Source organism: Phodopus roborovskii, unplaced genomic scaffold, assembly GCF_943737965.1.
Source record: "Phodopus roborovskii unplaced genomic scaffold, PHOROB, whole genome shotgun sequence".
Classification (NCBI taxonomy): domain Eukaryota; kingdom Metazoa; phylum Chordata; class Mammalia; order Rodentia; family Cricetidae; genus Phodopus; species Phodopus roborovskii.
Window position 1 is genome coordinate 13,422,628 of NW_026126571.1, and position 22,420 is coordinate 13,445,047.

The following is a 22,420-nucleotide window of genomic DNA, read 5'->3' on the forward strand; positions in this document are numbered from 1 at the left end:
CAGGTATACAGCAAAGGGTACAGGTTGCTTCCCAAAAATATACATCTGTCTGACATGTCACAAGTTGGGTACTAAAAAGAGGGAACTCAACAGATTCAAGTACAGCCACAGAAAACGATGTTGGAGCTTATTCAGATCCAGCAGTAGAGTTACAGAAAAAGCTGACTGTAACAGCACTGCCACAGTTCAGGAGGCTGTAGACTAAGGGGCATTGTCAGCTCCCTGACAAAAGAAAAGTGGGTGTGACATAGAAAGTTAGATGACCCAGAGACAAGGGACAGAGGGTTACAATAAACCTTTGCCGGGGGTTAAAACAGATCGGTAGAACGAGAAGACAACCCACAGACTAGGAAAAAGTGTGCAAAACATCCACCTGCTAAAGAAATGTTGGAAATATATAAAGAGCAGCAAAAAGTTAGTAATAAAGAAATGGAAGCCGAGAAGTGACACTTAAAGAAGATAAAGAGCATGAGAAGAGGTGCCAAAATAATGGCATCTGGGAATTAATAGCAGTGCAGACCAGAAACGGTAAAAATCTCAGACATCAAATCAACACTGGAGAGGCAGTGACGTAACCGGAACTAAGAATGGTTGATGGTGGAATGGTAAAGAAGGCAGGCTGAGACCTAGTTCCCCACAAAACAAAATGTCCTTTTACCATGAGGCCCAACAGTCTTGCTCTGTTGCATTCACCCAAATGAGCACAAAGCTTGAACATGCATGTTAGGTGCTGCTTTATATACAACTGTCAAAACTAACAATCTCTTCAGGAGGAAATAGAGAAATAAACCTTAATACACATACAGACCAGGGATGGCTACTGTGAATGTAAGTCTTTAGAAAATAAAATTCCAAAAATCTGTGTTAGCTTTTTATCACTGACAAACTGTAACAGACACAAACAGCTTACAGGGAAGGAAGATTTACATGGCTCTATCTCACAGACTTAAGCCCAATGGTTGGCTGGCTTCATTGGGTTGGCTCTGTGGAGAAGCCAAGTGGGCTTCATATAAGAAGCCCATCATGGTGGGCTGCATATAAGAAACTGACTATTTACCTCATGGTGGCTGGGAAGCAGAGACAAAAAGTGGAAAGCAATTCTCTACACAATCCTCTGTTGGCCAGTGAGATGGCTGCATGGATAAAAGCACTTTTAGCCAAACATGAAGACCAGAGACCAATCAATCCCTGACACATAATGGAAGCAAAAGACTGACTTCTACCTATGTCCTCTGACCTCAAGCTCTGTGGCATGCACACTCACAGTACATTTCAGTAAACAAAGTTCGATAATTTTTTTCTTAAAAGACTATTAACAATATTTAAATTATCCTTGTTAGGTGGCTTTACGCTCTCTATGAAGTTCAGAGGAGAGAGGGGGAAGGAAAGATAGACAGACAGACAGACAGACAGGGAGGGAGGGAGGAAGAACAGGAATATATGGAGAAAGGAAATACATGTCCAGCTAGGTGTGTTCTTTTTAGAACACTGTACTGATTTGCCCTTGGGGTGGGTGGGTTTGTGTATATCAAAAACCTTAGGACCTTGATCTTTTAGTTAAAAATTTGTTAATGGTAGCTGCTAATAGAATAAAAGAATCTCATTGCATAAGTAGACATCACATGATTGAAACAATCCACAGGGGGGGAAAAATCATTAAGGAACTATTCAGCAATGCTTTTAATGAAGACAGTAATGCCTCTTATACATGTACAGGCATTTCTTCCCATATTTCATTCCATTAAAGCTAGTCTTTAATGGAAATAGAATTTAGGGGAAGCAATGAATACAACACTTAACAAAAAATGGACACCAAAATAAGACAGTTTTACATATTTCCATGATTCATAGTTCAAGTGTAAAATGTAACCATAGCATGTTCTAAAGGGCAGTATTTAACAATTTTATAGGAAGCCACTGAAGGTTAATCTTCTGATCCATCCACATCTTCACTCTGTAATATAATTCCTATTGACAAAGGTTACCTGCCCTAGACACATAGGACACACTTATTATCCATGTGTGACTTGTACTAAGGAAACAAAATAAAACCTACTTCATACTGAGCATTGGGGGAACATACTTTTAATCCCAGCACTCCAGACGCAGAGGCAGCCGGATCCCTGAGGTCAAAGCAAGCCTAGTCTATACTGTAAGTTCCAGGACAGGCAGGGCTATAGAGAAACTCTTATCTAGAAAAACAAACAAAACACCTTCCTCAGTTGGTTATGGTATTAACAATCTATGGCTTTTGTATGCTTTCTGTTAAGAATGGGCTATGATGTTTAATGGCATCAGCCCAATGCAGGGACAAGTGAGGATTCATTCTAAGTAACAAATCCCAATTTATTGCCAAGCAATATCTTGAACACAAGATGATCCCATTCTGCTCAATATTATATACTTCTATGGGGAAGGATTGAAAGAGGATTAGAAACTATTACAAAGGGTGTGAAACTTAATGATCACAAATACTTTTATTAAACCCAGAGACATAATAATAGAATATTACAGGGAGAATCCAACTACATTTCATTAGAAGAAATATGGATATAACAACACAACAAAAGGCCTACTATGGGAGATACATTCATACAGAAAACTTAAGAAAAATTCACTGTGCCTTTAAGAGGTACGTTTCCCAACAACTCGCTAAATGACCTGGATACTGTGATCAAGAGGAGGTAGCACCGACAGCTGCAGATTCCTGGTTGCAGATTCCTGGTAGCCCTGTCTGTAGTGCTGATGTATATGATATGTTCATATAGCACCACAATTGTATCTACTGAGTCAAAAGTTCAGAGTCTCGGATACCTAAACACAAAGCACTATAAGATGGTATCAACCTTTTAACAGCTTGCCTAGCACCTTAGCCATCAGGACGTCTGAAAAAGTATGAGCTTCAATAATTAGCAAATCTCTCATTTATAAATAAGTTTATTTATAATGATATTTACAAAATAAAAACAAAACACATAAAGCTCACAAGTTGTACAAAGACTCTTGTGTATAATAAAAACAGCAATATAGACTGACAGGCAAAATTTAAAACAATAGTTAAGAAAGACTGAAATAACAAATAGACAATTTTACTTCTAAATTTCACTTTGTCACCCACATTGAACTGGAAGTGAACAATGGCTTCTCTTCAGGTGGTCTTGTATTGGAATCTCAGGAACTGGTAAATTCTATTTTAGTAAGAATTTAAAATTAATGACTCATTTCCATGCAGTATCTAATGATGCCTTAGTATGAAGCCACATCCATTCAGTCTCCGATGAAGTGAAGTAGCTTTAAGTTAACCTGATCTGCTGGCCTGGAAAAATGTCACCAGCATTTGCTCATCTGTGTATGGTGGTAGGGCGTATGTGAGAGAACGGGAGCGGAAGAGACTGGGCAACCGTTAAGAGAAGCACAAGCGGGAGGGAAATGGACGGTTACACACACAAGCAGGCAGTCATGAGCACAGAAGTGTAGCGTAAGCAAATGAAAGGAGGGCTCGAGCCACAGAGCAGGAGAAAGGCTTAAGTTACTACTACTCACTGGAAAACAACTTAGTGCCTAGCCAAACAAATGTGTTTTAATAGAAGGAGGAAGAGGACCTGGGGATGTTAGTAGATGGAATGCCACCTTTTGATTCAGGCTGAGTTCTAACTGACATTGGTGAACATCTGCTTCAAATAGCAATAAAATGAAGGCTAAACAACCTATACTGCTGCATTCTTTAACGTAATAAAAACTTCAAATGAGACAGGCAAAACAACAAGACATAAGCATTGTCAAATAAGGCACATGTAAATCTACACACATTATCCAGTGAAAGACAATATATATATATACATATATATATATATTTGGAGGTAGAAATAATTACAAAAATACTGACATTTCTAAAGCATTAGCATATTTGTTACAAACAATCACCAACTAATCCCCATTCAGAAAACTGCTTTGTAAAATGATTATTCAACATCTTCAGGATGTGAATATCTGGAGAATCCAGTTAGTGGCAAAAAGTTGTCCATACTATGAGAAATGCAACGTGAAATTATAAAAAGTTACAAATGCTCATAAACCCCATGGTCACTGTGAGTGAATGTCCTTGAGCGCACCAAGTTGATATTTCTTCATCAATGAGGAATTCTGAGTTTCCTTTCACAGGCCCATCGACGTTTTTAGTAATGTGGCTATATCTGCTGGCACACTTCCTTCATCAGCTGCAGGTTAGAAAATGTGAAATGTTATGCACAAATGTCTGGGCTTCTAAAACATATTTTCTTTCAACTTCCTTTTCCCACCTATAATTCATTCCCAGTGTGTCTCAATGTCATCTAATTAAAAACGTGCCTTAACATATGCAACTGAGTTATTCATTTCTTAGTTACTGGAAATGGCATAGCTGTAAAGTCACAAGTATTTCTGATGTGTGCCATCAGAAACTACAAATGGCTCTGAGTTACATAGCTGAAATGAAACACAACGAATCGCTTCTCTCACAAAAACCTGAGACATAATCAAAATGACAAGAACGTTTTCACCTGTTGTATTCTCTCGTAAAAGACACAAATGTACAGGGCACAGGACACAGAACACTGGAGTTCCCGGATACCCTTCCCCCAAGCTTATTCAACAGCCTGAAAACAGGTTCATGCACCAAGTTGGTTGTCCTAAACTTACTGGTACCACACAAAAAATACAAGGGCAGCCAAGAGTAGAGTCTTTTCAGTATAAAGATACTTTAGACAGAACAAAATAAAACCTAAAATAAAGTATGAACTTTAGTAGCACCCTAATTTCAAAAGAAAGTAATTATAAATATTACAAGGGTGCTGGAGAGAGAGATGGTTCAGCATTTAAGAGCACTGGCTGGTCTCCCAAAGGACCTGGGTTCAATACCAAGCACCCACATGAGGACTTACAACCATCTACAACTACACTTCCAGAGGATCTGATGGCCTCGGTGTAAACTGCATAAATGCAGCATACAACATACATGAAGGTAAAATGCCCACGTATATGTAACAAAATAAGTAAAGCCCATTTTTAAAAAACATAATCAAAGGACAGCTGGAAGAAATCTGAGTAGGAAAGGTGACCATATCTGAAAATCAGTTGTTTGCAACAACTCAGAAAATATTTATCTAAAATCCTGAGTGTGATACTGCCATGCTTGTAACTGACTTCGTACTAGTGTTGGAGAAGGTAAATACACACTGCACCCATCCCAGCTGTTAGTCAGTGAGCTTTCCTTCATACTGTGTTTTCAAATTTTTATAGCAAAATTTCTGTAGTAAAAAGGTTAAAAAGTGTAATTAACCAGTTACTTTAAGAAAGAACCCTACAATTTTTATCATAAAGCAGCAGTTGGTTCCCCAGTTAATTCATAGCAGTATCAACAAGAAAGCTTGTTGAATTAGACTGCAGATTTTCTAAACAGGTAAGGTTAATAGAGAATTTGGAAATCTGCATTTCCAAGTGCAACTACAGGACCTGAGCCCAAGGCCAGCTGTGGAGAAACAGAATCTAAAAAGCAGACTGATTTCCCAGAGGTTTCATGGAGACTGTTGACACACACACACACATACCTTCATTCACAAAGAAAGAATACACATAATCTACCCCCAGTGTCACTTCTTTTTAAAAATGAAAGCAGAAAATGGCTACAGATAAAATTATCACAGTTGAAAGTAAAAAACAGGTAACATTGTATCCTTAGCTCTACTGGACAAAAAAATAAAGCTTCCCCTGCAAACACCAACAAAAACCAGGTGAGGCCCTTTCACAGAACAGAGAAGACAGGAGGAGAGCTGTGCGCTGCCCAGTGTGCTTGGATAAACTCGTGAGCTTAAGCACTCAAACCACTGAGCCACCCTTCCAGATGCGTTTGCACATTTCTACCTTGGAGTTTTAAATTCTGTGACTATACCACTCATTAAAAATTACACACATAAATAAAACATGTTTTTAAACTTATAAAACTTAAAATGATCTTTTCCAGCAGTGGCTTAGAAAGAAGTCATTTATTGAGGTTTCTAAGGCCCAAGTAATTTGATTTGAAAAATGACATTAAAAATTTTAAGTGTATTTAATTATACTCTATTTTGACACATTTTACTTGTAAAAATAAAATTACATAAGTATTAGGGCTCTTAAAGTTACTTACACTATAACATAGGTTTTGAATCTTTAGACCTGATTGTGTTATTCATTTAGTGAAAACATCATAAAATTATGAATGAAGCTATAAATCCAGAATTGATTTTATTTTGTGGATATTATGGTGTCCATAAGATTGGAAGAAACAGATGCTTTCAAAATCAAGGTGTTTTTATCAATTCTGGCAAAAAAAAAATCTTAGTTACTGTTGTACTTGACATAAATATGTGTATCTTTTCCTATTTTGTCCTACAAACCATACATACTAGTTAAGAACTCTGGTAATCTACACTTTAATAAATATCAGCATTTCTACTTACAAACAGCTTACCTTCATCTACTGTGGTCATATCTTGTTCTAGTTTCAACTTCTGTTGGTTAATTTTTAGCATGGACTCCTCAATGGTTCCTTGGCTTATTAACTTAATAACTAATACTTCTCTAAAAATAAACACACGGAATGTCCACAGGTCACTAAAATTATTTAGATACCTACTTCTAGCAGTTCAAGAAGAATAATATGAAAAGGCTGGGCAGTGGTGGAGCACACCTTTAATTCTAGCACTCAGGAGGCAGAGGCAGAGGCAGGCAGATCTCTGTAAGTTTGAGGCCAGCCTGGTCTACACAGTGAGTTCCAGGCGAGGCTCCAAAGCTACAATGAGAAACTCTGTCTTGGGAAAATAAAGTAAAAACAAATAAAAGAATAATAAGAAAAGTAAATGACTCTGGTTAGAATAAGAATGCCCCCCTCATATGCTCATATATTTGAATGTTTACTCACCACAAGGAAGTGTCACTATTTGAAAGGATTAGGAGGCCTAAGGGGTGTGGCCCTGTTGGAGGAAGTGTGTCACAGGGGTGGGCATTTCAAAGACCTACACTAGATGAGTGTCTCTCTGCCTATGGCTGAGGATATAGAACTTCCAACTACTGCTCAGCACCATGCCTGTCACCATGTTTCCCAACATAATGACAATAAAACATAAAGCCTCTGAAACTGTAAGCAAGTTTAATGCTTTTAAATGCTTTCTTTGTAAGAGTTGCCTTGGTCATGGTGTCTCTTACACAGCAATAGAACAGTGAGTAACAGACTAAATTACCTTCTTTTATTCAAACTACTTTTATTCAAACCCTTTCCTATTGATCCAAGAGAACAGAAAAATATGTGTGCTTTGAAAATTATTGATAAAACCTCATTACAATGGAACTAGAGATAGAGTTTGGTGGTGGAGCATTTGTAGACTAGCATGGTTGCCTTATTATGTATTATTTTTCCTGTCTGTAGTCAGGTCTCTATGGAGCCAAATTGACCTAGAACTTGCTGTTGTAGGGTCAGGCTGGCTGGCCTGAACTTATGATTCAGCCTCTCAAGTGATGTAGGCATGAACTACCACTACTGATAATATGTATCTCACAACTGTAGAACTATTAGAGGTAGAAGGTTAATTAATAGAAAGTGAGTGAGTACACAGTACTTAATGGATAGAATCAATGTCTGCTGATAAAAAATAGCAGCTATACTTTGCTGAAAAAATTAAAACTAACGGCAGGGTTTCCAGCACACCTTTAGTAATTTGTACTAATCAAGCCAATACTTGATGAAAACTAAATTTTAAATGACAATACTTACTTAGTTTGACCAACTCTATGGCACCTGTCTTCTGCTTGTTTGTCATTGTATGGATTGCAATCAATGTCATGAAGTATAACAACATTTGCTGAAGTCAGATTTATTCCTAATCCACCAGCTTTCGTTGACAAGAGAAATATAAAGATATCCATATCTGTATTAAACTCATCAATTAGATGAATCCTATAAGACAAATGGATTAGGTTCAATTTCACTAAATGGTAAATAAAGAGAAATGAAAACAAAGACTGCATATGGAAAGCAAACCTAGGGGCTATACACACACGCTCTTCCCATTACACCTACTTTCTCCTCTCCTGTGTGTGAAGGACCCTCTCAATTCAATTCAACTACTCCATTTGATTAATCTTTGAAGTACTGCTTTATTTTTGGATTGAGTTAAATAATACTTATCCAGTCTAACTTTCTCAGCAATCTGACAGCTATTACCAGTAGACATCAATATATCAGATAAACTGTACAATCTAACTGTATCCTAGGATTTGTTTCTCATGATTTGATCTTTAACACTAATATGAGGAGGGGAGAAGAAGTCATCCTAGCTGATATAAATAAACCAAGATACAAACGCCACTTAAACAGATTAGAAAATATACTCTTTATTTTCTTCATTTTTTTAAAAAACCTGTAAGAGATGGTTTGGGAGTTTTTTGTTTTGTTTTGTTTTTTTTGTTTGTTTTTGTTTTTGTTTTTTTTCAGAGGTGGGCACAGAGGGTGTAGCATTAAGTAAACTAGGCAGGTCTCAAATGTTAGATGCTCCCATTGAAAAAGAACTTTTTGTCTAAAAGTTTAATTAACCTTCAAAATATGAAAAAATGACCTTAAAACAATGTTGATTAAATAGTAAGATGTGGTAAACAGTGAACAGTTGTTTTTAAAGAGGAAAAATTCAGGACTGGGGTCGTGGCTTGGTTATAGAGAGTGCTTGCCTAGCATATGAAAAGCCCCGAATTTAATCCCTAACACTGCAAAACAAAAAATGACAAAATAAAAGGGGTAATAATGAAAAGCACAAAATTCTCATAGTTTTCCAGATCATATCTATATACAATTTGGGGGGGATTAAAGGAAAACAAGCACCACTCCCCCACACCCCAGGTAATAATTTGGATAACATAGCCTACAACTTAAAACAAGAAATTTCTATGAAATGTACCCTACATTTAAAATGCTAGCAGAAGCACAAATGATTGAGGTCTGGCAGCTAATACCAACCTTTCTGAAATCTGAGTCTTTCCATCTAATCGGAGATACCTATGTTGATGATGCTTTAAAAGAACCTCTAATATATCCAGCATCATGGTGAACTGGCTGAATAATACAACTCTATCACCCTGTGGAAATACATTTATGGATTAGAAACAGGAGAGTCAAACCATTATACCACCCAAAGCCTTGAGGTTTACAAAGTAAGGAGTGCTTTTAAAGAGCCTTTTGGCAACTTTGCAGGGAATATTTCCCCATGGATATTTAGTACTCAAAATTCTTTGTAAAGTTAAAAAAAAAATTCAAGTAGTGATACCAAGGACAAACTTATTTTTCCTTATATATTAATACGCCTTAACTTCTGAATGTAAGAAGTATTTTGTTTAACTCTCAGTTTTTAAGTTAAAGGCAGGAGATTATTATATCCTTTTCATAATAAACAGCATCATTCAATGAGACCAGCTATATATAATCGCTATATGGATATTAACATTGAAAATTTAAGCTATTACAACTTGCAGTGCCATTTCATGAATTAGTCACCTTCAAAATGATGACTAATACCTAAAAAAAAATATATGTAATCTAATCTTTTATATTTAAAGTTCTACAAAAAAATGTAAGAAGCAAATATTCAAAACACTAGGTTCTACGAAAACGTAGACCATAGACTAATCTTCAGGAACTAGGACTGACTGGGACAACAACAAAGCTAGAGTCGTTCTCTCTAACACTTTCTGTTTCAGAAATTCAACTGGGCAGACACAAAGAGACAGCTATCCTAGTAAATACCTTCTGTTTCAATTCAGACAAGATGCATCCTAAGGCTCGGAATTTCCCAGAGTCTAAAATCAAATCCATGTCTAACTGGTAATTATTAATGTGTCGATACTGTTTACAAAGTACATGTAGCTCAAAGTCTGTCATAACTTCCATGTCTTCAAAGATCAGGTCAGGGTTAGCCTCACAATGTGTAGGTTCCTGTTTAAAATGAAACACACACACACATACACACAAAATAATACACAAGTCATAATATGATGAAACTAATTTAATAAAAAAAATTCCACATTTGAATACCCAAACCAGTCAACATTTTGGTACAACAGATTAAAGATAAGAAGTGAGTATTAATTTGGGGTATCATAGAGATTCTTTTCTCTTCTAGAGACAGCATGTTGATAAACCTTTCCTCCTATTTTGTCTGAACGTTTCTTACTGAGTGAGCCATTACTAACATATAAAAAACACCCTTTGCCCTTATCATGTAAATAATTAATCCACAATTGGGAATTTAAAACTGAATAGAAAATTCAAAATAATCTTGGCAAAGTTATCTAGGGGTTTACAGGAAACAAGAATAGTAGAATTACGAATGCTAACTAAAAACAAGAATAGTATAGCATTATGAATGCTAACTAAAAACACGTCAGAGTAACATGGGCAGAGGGTCCATTATAGAAATTCTTAGTATTTTTGTGTAAAATTTTCCTTAAGTTTAAAATAATTAAAAGACAACTCATTGCATTCAATTCAGATTTATCTACAAAAAGAAGAATAAGAAATAAAGAATGAGTCAAAAATAAAGACTTAAAATGACAGAGAAAAATACAACAAAGGAAAAGCAAATGGAGAGAATACAAGTGGGAAACTTGTCCCACTGACCAGGACACAATTCTGAGTGAGGGATCTTTTAGTTTGGTTTAGTTTTAAAAACTAAAAAATGTCTACTATGGCAGTCTAGCTGAGAAATTAGCAAACTCTTCTCATGAAAGGCGAGGGCCAGCTGGAAAATATAAGTATTATTTGGATTGATAGGTAGAGTGGTGTGTAGTGTACTTACTCAGCTCTGTCCTACATCGAGAAACCTTAAGAGAGCAACACAGATAAGTGGGCATGTTTGTGCTGTGACAAAAGAGTTGTTGGTCCAGTTTGCTGATGTGAGGCCTCGTTACCTATCCTTTCTTTCATCCCTCAAATTACTTCTGCCTATAAAATATATTTCAGGACAGGGTTGAAGAATGGGTGATGAAGAGTTTGGGTGAATGTGTGAGACCCGCGGTGGTTCAAAGATTAATATGCAGCCTGACTTTCAACATAAAGACCATCCTAAATATTTCCCAGGGTTATTAGCAACGTTCAGTGGGAGTACAGCATACGCCCTTACCTTCAACATTAGCTGAGACATCTCCTTCAGCTTCTCAGGTGTATAATACTGGCGATGTAGTAAAGGGTGATTGGCCATTTTTCTCAATTGCATCATGACATTGCACATTTCTGTGTTTTTTTCTGTGGTCAAGAGAGTATAAATTAAAAAAAAAAATCAAATAGAGAATAATTCACTAAAGTCCGCCTCAATTTTTAAGACTTAAAAATATATTTCAAGCCATGCAGTGGTGGTGGTAGATGCCTTTAACCCCCACAGTCAGAAAGGAGGCAGAGACAGGCAGTTATCTGTGAGTTCAAGATCAGTCAGATCTCTAGAGCTAGTTCTAGGACAGCCAGGGCTACCCAGAGAAACTGTCTTGAAAACAAAACAATACAAAAATTCTTCAAATCCTAGCTAACTTTTTAAAAAGAACAACTCCTAGTTATCATATGCCCTAGTCTAAGATCATTTTTTCCATAATCTGTGAAGTCAGACGTTACCCAAGTTGTTAATGGACTTTTTCAATCTGTTGAAAAGGCCCCAGTAGAGCTGCTCCTGCTTCTCTGACATTGCACACAGTTCAATCTGATCCTTCTTAGGAGGCAGCTGCTTGAGAACCTTGGAAAGGAATATTGTTTCATGAGTTTGCTAAGATTTTTTTTTCTAATAAAACAATTCTTAAAGAAGAAAAAATGCAACCCAAAACACTGAGATAAAGAATTACCTCCTCTTTCACTCTTCTGAGAATAAAAGGCTTTATGATTTGCTTTGCGTGTGCTATTCTTTCCTTTTCATATATGCTCTGTTCATCTGCTGGTTTCTAAGCAAAATAAAAACCCAACCCTTTAGAAGTCATGTCTTTAAATCATCACAACAATTCCATATTACAATATGCATAATCTCCAGACTCTTGATTCACAGATGGAAATGATGGAAATGTACATTTGACTGTTTGGGTTTTTCCCCTACATAGTGGCATTGGTCAAATTCAAGGCCTTGGATGACAGGCAGATTCTTTACAATGAGTTATTGTCTGGGCCCAGAAAGTCACTTTTAAATTCTGACATATTATCATGTATTTTACTGAAGCAATAAATCTGAACCAGACTAGCTGGTCTTTAGACCCAACCATCCAAATTCAGCCATTGACTGAATTACATGGATTAAAAATTTGTACACGTTTAAAAAAAAAAAAAAATAAGGAAAGGGGAGGGGGACACACAACAACAAACCCATCCATGTCTTTTTTTGTAAAAAGTCTTCCCCAAGGTCAATATAATTGGATCCACATCACAGAAATTAAAAACAGGGGACAGTATCTTTTGTACCCATAAACTAAAGCTGTAAGAGTAGTTCATAAAATCTCCCATTCTATTTCTATAGCTGCACATCAAGTGGGAGCAATTAATCAGTAAACATCTAAAAGATAGTTGATGTGCAGTAGAACAATCCACAGAAATGATCTTTTGAGAGAAAATATAGATCAAGTCTAACAGAAATGGTGTTTCAGGTCAGTGAAGAGGTACCAAGTACTGGTGAGCACCTGGACCAATGGTCTGGGGATGACACAGGTTTATAGGGAGAGACAAGCTCAAAGAGCCCTAGACACCTAGCAATGGTTAGTGCACATCCCAGTAGACAACAGATTAGTATGGCCCTCAGCCTTAAACAAGTGCACAGATTTAAGCAAGAGACTTACATCGCCCCTGCAAGGCTGACAGGCCATTCTGGAAGAGGGAACATAACGAGTGTAAGAATCAGATGATGGGAAAGGGAGTCATGAAATGCTGTCCTATGGCCAGAGCCTGGTCATATATAGCACACATGAACTCACAGCAATGGAGTGCATGAGACAGAATCACTAAACATTTAGTTACAGATGGGAGCAGGGATCATTAGGCCTAGTCCAAAGGAGTTAATAATAGTCAGAGATGCTAGGAAAATCAAATTCATTGTATTCCTGGTATAGCCACGGGTGAGTTATCTATGCTCCAATACATGATAGATTTGGTTAAGCCCAGTGGGTTCCAAAGTGGAATTGTCACTTGTTGAGACAAGGGTAGCAGATGTAAGTAGCAAGGGCTTAAAAGAGGGGTGGGGGATGAATATGACCAGAATGCAGTATAATTATATATAAAATTATCAAAGAATCAATTATAGCAAAACAGTAAGGTAGAGAACAGAGGAAGATAACTCATGGCAACCTAAGGCCTGAATGCGCACATGCACATTGCACGTGTGTGCAAATAGAAAAACCAAAGGTGAAGAAGGCCATGTTAAGGGTCTCGGGGGGGAGGGGGGGTTATTCTCAAGCTTCAAGCAAGATGCTCAAGAAAGAAGGTGCTTAGATAAGGTCACTCAGCTCAAAGCAGAGAACTGGAACCCCTGAGTCCAGTCAACTCTTCCCATTGCAGCAGGTGGAGAACAAGAGTCATAGAATGAAGCAGTAAAATGGAGCTTGCTGAACAAAGCCCTGGGCATCTTCGCATGCTCGTACTGACCACTAAAATCAAACAATTTAATAATCGCAATTTCTGAAGTCATAGACCACAAGAGATTCTTAAGAAATGATTTGAGTCTGCACACTATTTTCTCTCTCAGGGGAAGTCAGGGAAGTCAGGAAGTCACTGGGTTAATATCAGGCTTCAGGGTAAGACCTCTAAACTCTACCCCCAGAAGCCTCTGGCTTCCTAGGAAAGTTAGATATCTGGAAATCCTAAACTCTATGACCCTAGGTTCTAGCTTTTGAAAGCCCAGTCACCCTCTCCAAGATAGGGGACCTTTCTAGTTTAGGTAGTGAGTACTAGTTTTCATTATACAAGCTTTGTTTTGATAATGGCATTTTGGTAACGATAAGTGTATAAGGTATTAAAATTAGTGGAAGCCAAATAAAGAATATACAAGAAAAAAGGATGTATTTAAAAAAGAAATGTGCCTATAACCCAAGATACCTGAGCTCTTCAACCAATTTAAAACTATTACTCAGCTTGTTAGGATACTCAAAACTCAGAACTCCTGAATACTGGTAATAGAATTGATCACTATTTTCCTCTATACTATGGCTGATATGTTTACATATAGGTATACCAAGTACTTAAGCTCACTTGATAGAGCATGAAAACCATGAAAACAATAGTAAGAGACAAAAAGAGTGAAGAGCCTAGACCAACACCTCACATTTGGGGGAACCATATATGCATGCTTACCGTTTTAGAAGAAAACATCCTTCGGATTTCACTGGTGCTACTACTGAACATGTGTGGCATAACAAAATTCAATAATGACATGAGCTCTAGAAGATTATTCTGCACAGGTGTACCTGTGAGCAGTAGACGGTTATTTGCCTGAGAGAGTGAAAACAAAACTTAGATTAGTTTTCTTTAAGTGTCTCTCCCTCCTTTCTTTGTCTACCTTGTCTAGTAAAGGATACAAGAAAATTATAATCATCATTAACAATTTTACATTCTGTGATAGAAGTTGAGACACTTGATGTCAGTTCCTATCATCTACTATACTTCAGGCAGCATAAGAAACTGCTGGTTACGTTTGGCAAGTTAGTAACTTGTATCCTGAAATAACTTCCATGAGGTGGTAAAAGATAAATTGTACTTGATCTATATAGCCTGTCATATAAGCTGAAGCTCATGTGCAACACCGTACCAAGAGTATTTCTGATGGGGGATGTTCTTCTGTATGCTGTGAATGTTTCTCTTACTGGTTGATGAGTAAATGCTGACTGGCCAGTAGCCAGGCAGAAAATATAAGTGGGACTAGGATAATTCTGGGAAGAGGAAAGGCAGAGAGTAACCAGAGAGACTCTGTGTACCCATCAAAGGAGTAAAACATGCCGGAGCATTATGGGTAAGGCACAGTCTTGTGGCAATACATCGTTTAATAGAAATGGGCTAATAATTGAGAGCAAACCAGTAAGCCTGAGCCATTGGCCAAACAGTTTATAATTAATATAAGCCACTGTTACGTTTATTTAGGACTAAACAGGTTTAGGACTAGGTGGGAAACTTCATATTTCTTTTTATATTTTTAAAGAATTACTCAAGAAAAAAGAAACAAAAAACAAAAAAAGAAACAAAAAACAAAAAACAAAAAAAAAACAAGAAGTACATGACAGTGCCCACAGCGCCTACCAATCAAAAAGACTCTTAAAGAGAAAGCATTTTGGCTTCTTAATATGAAATTTTCTACTCGTTCTCATTCTCTCCTCTCTGTGTGTGTGTGTGTGTGCGCGCACGCACATACATTAGGAAAGGTCAATTTTATCATAACCATTTTTTAAGCACACTCTTACATTAATTGTCATTAGGTGCTGGTAGCGGATAGAGCCCATATTCTTCAGCATGTGGCCTTCATCAAAAATTGCATAATTCAGTTTCAACCGTCGAAAGAGACTGCGATCATCAGAGCTGCTGATTGCACAATTATAACTGTTGCCAAGAAAATGAATTATTTCAGATTATACCATTTAGGAGCTTATTAGGACACAATGTGAGTTTTAAAATTATTTTTCTTAAAAATATAATTATGTTTATTGTTTGTGATATAAGTACACGTGTGACTCCAAAGGCATAGGTACATAGGGCATGTTCTTTCCTTCCTCACTGGGTTCTAAATTATTTTTCTTTTGACATTTCAAACAGCTCTAACAAGACAACACTAAACAATCAGCTTTCAAATACTGGTGTGTGTTTTATGAATATTTACATACATGTAACCAAATTGTGCAGTATTAACCAAAAGGAAATTTAAATGTTACAATATTACACAACTTTGACACACTTGAAAGCAGTCAATTTGAGAATAACTTAAAAATAATCTAGCACTGCTGTGTACTCTGCCCCATAAGTTTTTCTAAGAAGCAGAATACAACATAAAGATGAAACAGAAGAGTAGGTCAAAGAACTACCAGTTAACAACCAAGAGTTAGACTATATACGGGGTCCGTTTACTTAAGACAAAGATGATAAATCTTTTTAGAGGGGTAGGTGGCAGAGCTGCCTCAGCACTTCTTGCTCTTGAACAGAGGACCTGGGTTCCATTCCTAGCACCCACACTGGTCACAACTGCATGTTAACTATAGATCCAGGGGATCTGAAACTGTCTTTTAGTCTCTGCAGGCAACTGTAGGCAAGCAGTACATATACACACACTTAGGCACATATGCTCATACATGAAATAAATCCTTAAAAGAGGAAAAAGGAAATTTTGGACAAATTCTTTCAAATGCACGCCTATAGAAGGTAGCAGTAATAATAATTTAAATGTTATAAAATCATTAGGCTTCCACCATGCATTTACACCCAATAGATCCAACCACACAGTGACTACTTAAAGATAGATTGAAACTGGATGTGGTGCTAGCTTGACATCTCAGCTCCTGCAGGGAGAAGGCAAAAGGATCCGGAGTTCAAGGAAGTACTCAGCTAAATGAATTGGAGACCAGCCACGTAAATGAGACCCCCCAACTCAAAAATAACAGAAAGAAATAAAGACAATGTATTTATCATCCTCATTCAGACTTTTCATTGGGAGCAGGAGATTTCATTATATTAATTATCAACACTTATTTGCAAGTTAGAAAAATAAATTATTACCATGGAACCTCAAATTTTATCTTAAGCTTAACTGAGTTTAGCTATGTTTTCAATTACATGAACAAAAATCTTACTCCCATTTTCAGTGAGCTAGTAAATCAAAACAAACTCAAACAAAAGGCTTTACGCAATAAATTAAAAAACAAATGCCTTCACTGTGAGCAATTACCCTATCATTTCTATTGCACAGTTCCAGCATAAACTAACATATACATTACTACTACAAGATACTTTTCTAGGTGAGCATGGTGGCACATGCCTTTAGGCCCAGTACTTAGGAGGCAGAGCTTGATCTACATAGAGCTCCAGGCCAGTCAGGACTATATAATAAGACCCTACCTTAAAATGAATAAACAAACAAACAAACAAACAAACAAATAAATAAAGAGGGCTATATAAATTTTCTCCACCTCCTCCCAAATTTTCTTAATACTCACGTTGTAACAATTACATTGTAATCTTCATATTTATTATGGATGTTGAATCTAATTTGTTTACGTTCTTCTTGAGAGCCTAGAATATAAAATCAAGCAATTTTGATGTATTGATTGTGTTTAATTATCTATTTTAATTTTGAAGAACTTTAAGATGAAAACCAAATGACTTACCATAGTAACAGAGCACATTTAATGTGGGGCACCATAACTTAACTTCTCTTAGCCAATTATCTATAAAACACAAGAGATTATTTGAATCTGCTATTATAGGATTTACATTTATTAATTCAGTTTTGTTTTGAAAACAGCACTATGAATATTGCCCTCACGATTAAAGTAAGAGTTTCTGCTGCTGGAATCCAGTTACAGAGAGGGAGGAGTGATGAGCAAAAGGGTCAGGACCAGGCTAGAGAAACCCACAGAAACTGCTGACCTGAACAAGGGGGAGCTCATGGACCTCAGTCTGATAGTTGGGAATCCAGTACAGGACTGACCCAGACACCCTGAACATGGGTGTCAGTTAGGAGGACTGGGCAGTCTATGGGGCCTGTGGTAGTAGATCAATATTTATCACTAGTATAGGAATGGGCTTTGGGAGTCCATTCTCCATGGAGGGATACTCTCTCAGCCTAGACACATGGGGGAGGGCCCAGGCCCTGCTCCAAATGATATGACAGACTTTGAAGATCCCCCATGGAAGGCCTCACCCTCCCTGGGGAGCAGAAAGGGGACAAAATGGGGGTTGGGAGGGGGACAGGGTAGGAGGGGAGGGTGAGAGAACAGGGATTGACATGTAAAACAAGCCTGTTTCAAATTTAAATTAAAAAATATTATTTAAAAAAATGAGAAGTTCTGAAGTAGCATCACGGTCAGGGGAAAGGGACAAGTGAAAATTCCAACTCAGAGACAGCCTTTATTGTATAGAGACAGTCTTTATTGTATACTTATATGCAAAAACTCTCTCACCCTAACTTGTACATTCAATTGATTCAGAAAGAATAAATTAATGATTTAAGTAGGAATGAAATGATATACTATTAGATTCTAATTTTTTTAAAAAGTTGGGCATGGTAGTAATACCACCTAAACAGGAACTGAGCCAGGAGGAACAGAAAACATAGTAAGACCTCATCTCAATCCTCACTACCTAAAATTATACCATCCTTTTTTGTATATTTTTTGCATTTGGCTATATTTTTCCCCCCACACAGATTGTAGACCAGGCTGACCCCAAACTCACTACACGTATGAAGATGACTTTGAACCCCAATCCTCCTGACTCTGCCTTCTAAGTACTTAAGATCACAGGTGTGTGTCATCACAGCCAGCTCCTCTGACTCTAAAAATAATTTCTAATTATTATGAAATCAAAATAAATGACCATGTCAAATTCCTCGAAAATATTGCCAATGAACCCACTCTCTTCTCCCCCCCCCACACACACATACACAGAGAGAGAGATTTACAAAAGAGAAAATAGGCCAAAAAATTAATACTCATCATCACATATGCACACCAATATAAGACATCACGAAATACAGAAAGAGTTGTCCCCGGTATTACAAACCTATGGTTGAGGCTGGAACAACAATCAAATGAGGCCCTTTATTACCCTCCTGAAAAAGGTATGCCAGGAATGCAATGGCTTGAATGGTTTTTCCTAGGCCCTACAATTGAAAGTTTAAAAGACAATATATGAAAATTTAAAATGAATTAAAATAAGTAAATAATTGAAAGTACCAAAGAAAAAGGAGCATTTCAGGGCAGGATCAATTTTTCCATTTCCCATAATCCACTTCTGAAAATTTCGACAAAGTTCTTAGCCCTCAAATGACTTGAGTAAAATCTCCACAAATGATTCTATAGCTTATTTCAATGAGCAGCATAGATAATGGCAGTTGTTAGTTTATACATGACATACATTTAACAGGATCATTGTATTAGAAGGAGACTAATTCTGCTTAGTATAGGCACAGGACTTAACTGTGGCCTAAATGGAGAGAAACGTATTTCATAGATCAAAACATATACCTAACTCCATTACTATGCAATTACACTTTTAAGGACAGATAAGAAGACCATGTCACATGGCAATTAAAAAAGAAAACAAACTGATAAAATAGTAGCAGATGAACCCCAGTAGCATCAGTTTTATTGAATGAGCCAGACAGAATGAACTGTATACAGTGTACCCTGAGGTCAGCCTCTAGGTTTCGGAACTGAGGTACAGAGCTGGGCTTAGTTGATCACATCTGTAACCCCAGGCAACTGGGGGGCTGAGGCAAGGTGATCTATGCCAGTTTCAGAACAAACAGCTTGTGCTACAGTACAGAAAGTTCTAGGCTGGCTTGGGAAATAGTATGAAACCCCATTTTAAAACAAAAACAAGGTACAACAAGCACTTCAAGAGATCTAAGTAGCACCAACTAATTCATTGTTATAGACTGAACGCATTCTTCTCTACCACCTCCATCTTGGTCTTCAATGAGAAACAAACTTGTATATGGTATGACTATGGTATTTTTGTTCTGGCAAACTTAACTTTAAGACAACTTACAAACTTGTGCTTTATGAATAACAAAATTAACTTCACATCCTTCCGTGCACCCCCCCCCCCCCACAACCTGCTCGGTTTTTTAAGACAGGGTTTCTCTGTGTAGCTTTGGAGCCTCTTCTGGCACTTGATCTGTAGACCAGGCTGGCCTCCAACTCATAGCGACCCGCCTGCTTTTGCCTCCTGAGTGCTGGGATTAAAGGTGTGTGCCACCATTGCCCAGCTTTTTGATAGCAAATATAATCTGAGTATAAAAACTATGTAATTTTTAGTAGTATTAGTTCTGAAAGATTGTGTCATCTGGTAAGAGCCTGATAGCCCATGAAAGGTAAGGCTGACATCCAAAGCCCAGGTCTGACTCCCAAGTTCCTTTATACAACTGCCATGCTCTTTACAACTGATGGTTGTAAGTTTGAAATGCCTCAGACATTACTTACTTTTATATTGAATAGCATCTTTAGTAAGTATAAAGTGACAGTGTGAATATGCAGAAAAAGCATTATTACGCTTGTCCAGTTTTGAGACTCCAATAGACAATGTGATTTAATGTACTCAATGTTTATTCACTGAACACAACCTTTTCTTTGCTTGACTTTTTGTGGTAGAGTTTGCTTGTGGGCCAGGCTGGCCTCAAACTTGAAATCCTCCAGCCTTTGTCTCCCAAGTGCTGGGGCAACACAGCCAGCATATAACTCATGTTCAACAAATACTTTTTACAAGCACAGCTGAAGGAAGGTAAAGGACATATCAGAATAACAGTTAAGTTCATCTGTGACAATACCTAAACAAATGGTCGTAACAAACTTCACGAGGCTTAACCCAAAGCAATTGTAATTTGGGGGAAAATAACTCAGAGACATAAATAAAATTAAAATGACTTTGCTGATATTGTCATATAATATTTACTTTGATATATAATCATAACCAGGAAGACAAGTTTCTTTCAACTGTGGAGGAGTGAGGCTAAAACTAAAGCAATAAAAACAAAGAAAGGTAAGAGAAAGTGTAAGGTATTGAAATGAGAGCAGTAAAAACTATAATGTCTAACTGAGAGCTAGGGATGCAGCTCAATGGTTGGATGCTTGCCTAGCAGGCCCTGGGTTTGATAGCTGGCTCCACACAACCAGCCAACCAAAGACCACAACAACAAAAACCACAAGAAAGCAAAACAATATCAAGAGATGATGCCATGTTTTAAATGACAACGTATCTTTTAATGACATGTTGAATCACAAATTCTATTAAGAGTATATACTCACCATTTCATCTGCCAAAATGCCATTAAGTCCATGCTTGTGCACCAGTGCCAGCCAATTCAAACCAACCTTCTGATAGGGCTTGAGTGACAAACTGACAAAGAAACAACAAATATTACAGATTTATATTTTTACTAACTTTCTATACTAATTAAGACATTTTTTATACTATATAATTTTGACATTTTGGTTATAATGAATATACACACAAAAAATACCCAGAACTATCTAGATGAGCCTTACCTTTTAGTCTGGCTCTTACAAGCTATGTATATTTTAATAAAGTAGATCTAGAATAATCTAGAATAATTTTTTAAATCTCATAAAAATATACTCAAAGTTTAACATTTATTTCTTGTGGCAGCACAAATACCACATTTCTGTATTTGCTCAAAGCATAATTTCACCATGTTACTGAATTCCATAAATGATCAGAATATTAGCTATGATAGTCTGTTCTAGAAAAGTAGATTAGACTTTTAGCACATTAAAAAAAATAAAAGTTTTAGAACTAAATCCACAAAGTTTGTTCTTTTGCTAGGTTGCTAAAAAATGGCTTTGTGTAGTTCTAGAGTAACATAGATGCACATCTGCATATATTTACATATATAAATGTTAAGCGTTGATAAATACCAGAGTAAAACGCAAGTGTTTTAACTTTTAAACTTGGAAATGCATAAACAAATTAATCCCTAAGAACAAGTTTGTTTATATTATAGAGTTATAATGGATGAAAGTAACATTTTCCTAAATCTTTAAACGCTAAAATAATTAACAGCCATTTTACTGAAAATTTATATAAAGGATACAAGTCAAATGTCAGCTTATTAACTTTTAAAGAATGCTATAAATTTGCTATTGTTATGGTTTTTTAGATAAAAAAATGAAATTCGAGAATCTGGGGCTGTACAACTACAAAATGTAAAATCTCAGATTTTAATTTGGGGAGTCACAATTAATTCAAACCGTATTCTCATATTCAGTAGCACAACACTCACCACATATAAATGTGAAAGCCTGTAATGTTTCCCAGCTTTTACTCTTCCCCCTTAGTTTCTCCTACATAAACTCAGTCTACATAAATAAAACAGGTCTGGACAGCAGATGTGGCATGTAAGCAGCTATGGGGTTAAACTCTGAAACCAAAACATCTTTATTCCAGTGAGGTGGGCCTAAAAGTCCTCCATCTTAAATAGGAATCTATTTCAGGCTCGGGGGCTGCAACACGTAAAAACATTTCTCACTAAAAAGTAACAGCAATCTAGACGAGACAACAATGTCAGCATTTCTAAAGTCATCATAGTTATTTGCCCTCCTTCCAAACAAGAAAAAAGAAAAAGGAAGAATGTTGTTTAGCAATGTTATTTCTGGGCTCCTACAGAGGCAATGAACCTATCCATGC

The 22,420-nt window shown here is 36.9% G+C and overlaps 1 protein-coding gene across 1 annotated transcript in view; it reads right to left on the reverse strand.

Annotated features, from left to right (window-relative positions):
* Window positions 1-2,919: 2,919 nt before the first annotated feature.
* The window catches only part of Smarcad1 (SWI/SNF-related, matrix-associated actin-dependent regulator of chromatin, subfamily a, containing DEAD/H box 1), a 58,255-nt gene continuing 38,754 nt past the window's right edge, over window positions 2,920-22,420 (reverse strand). The window contains exons 11-24 of the mRNA XM_051203181.1: window positions 21,022-21,112; window positions 18,776-18,875; window positions 17,380-17,439; window positions 17,209-17,284; window positions 15,469-15,604; window positions 14,369-14,506; window positions 11,887-11,982; window positions 11,663-11,780; window positions 11,181-11,302; window positions 9,806-9,994; window positions 9,023-9,141; window positions 7,787-7,969; window positions 6,488-6,597; window positions 2,920-4,217 (exon numbers count right to left, since the gene is read on the reverse strand). Coding sequence (XP_051059138.1) covers window positions 4,156-4,217; window positions 6,488-6,597; window positions 7,787-7,969; window positions 9,023-9,141; window positions 9,806-9,994; window positions 11,181-11,302; window positions 11,663-11,780; window positions 11,887-11,982; window positions 14,369-14,506; window positions 15,469-15,604; window positions 17,209-17,284; window positions 17,380-17,439; window positions 18,776-18,875; window positions 21,022-21,112 — 1,600 coding nt within the window. The 3' untranslated portion in view covers window positions 2,920-4,155. The remainder of the gene's footprint in view (window positions 4,218-6,487; window positions 6,598-7,786; window positions 7,970-9,022; window positions 9,142-9,805; window positions 9,995-11,180; window positions 11,303-11,662; window positions 11,781-11,886; window positions 11,983-14,368; window positions 14,507-15,468; window positions 15,605-17,208; window positions 17,285-17,379; window positions 17,440-18,775; window positions 18,876-21,021; window positions 21,113-22,420) is intronic.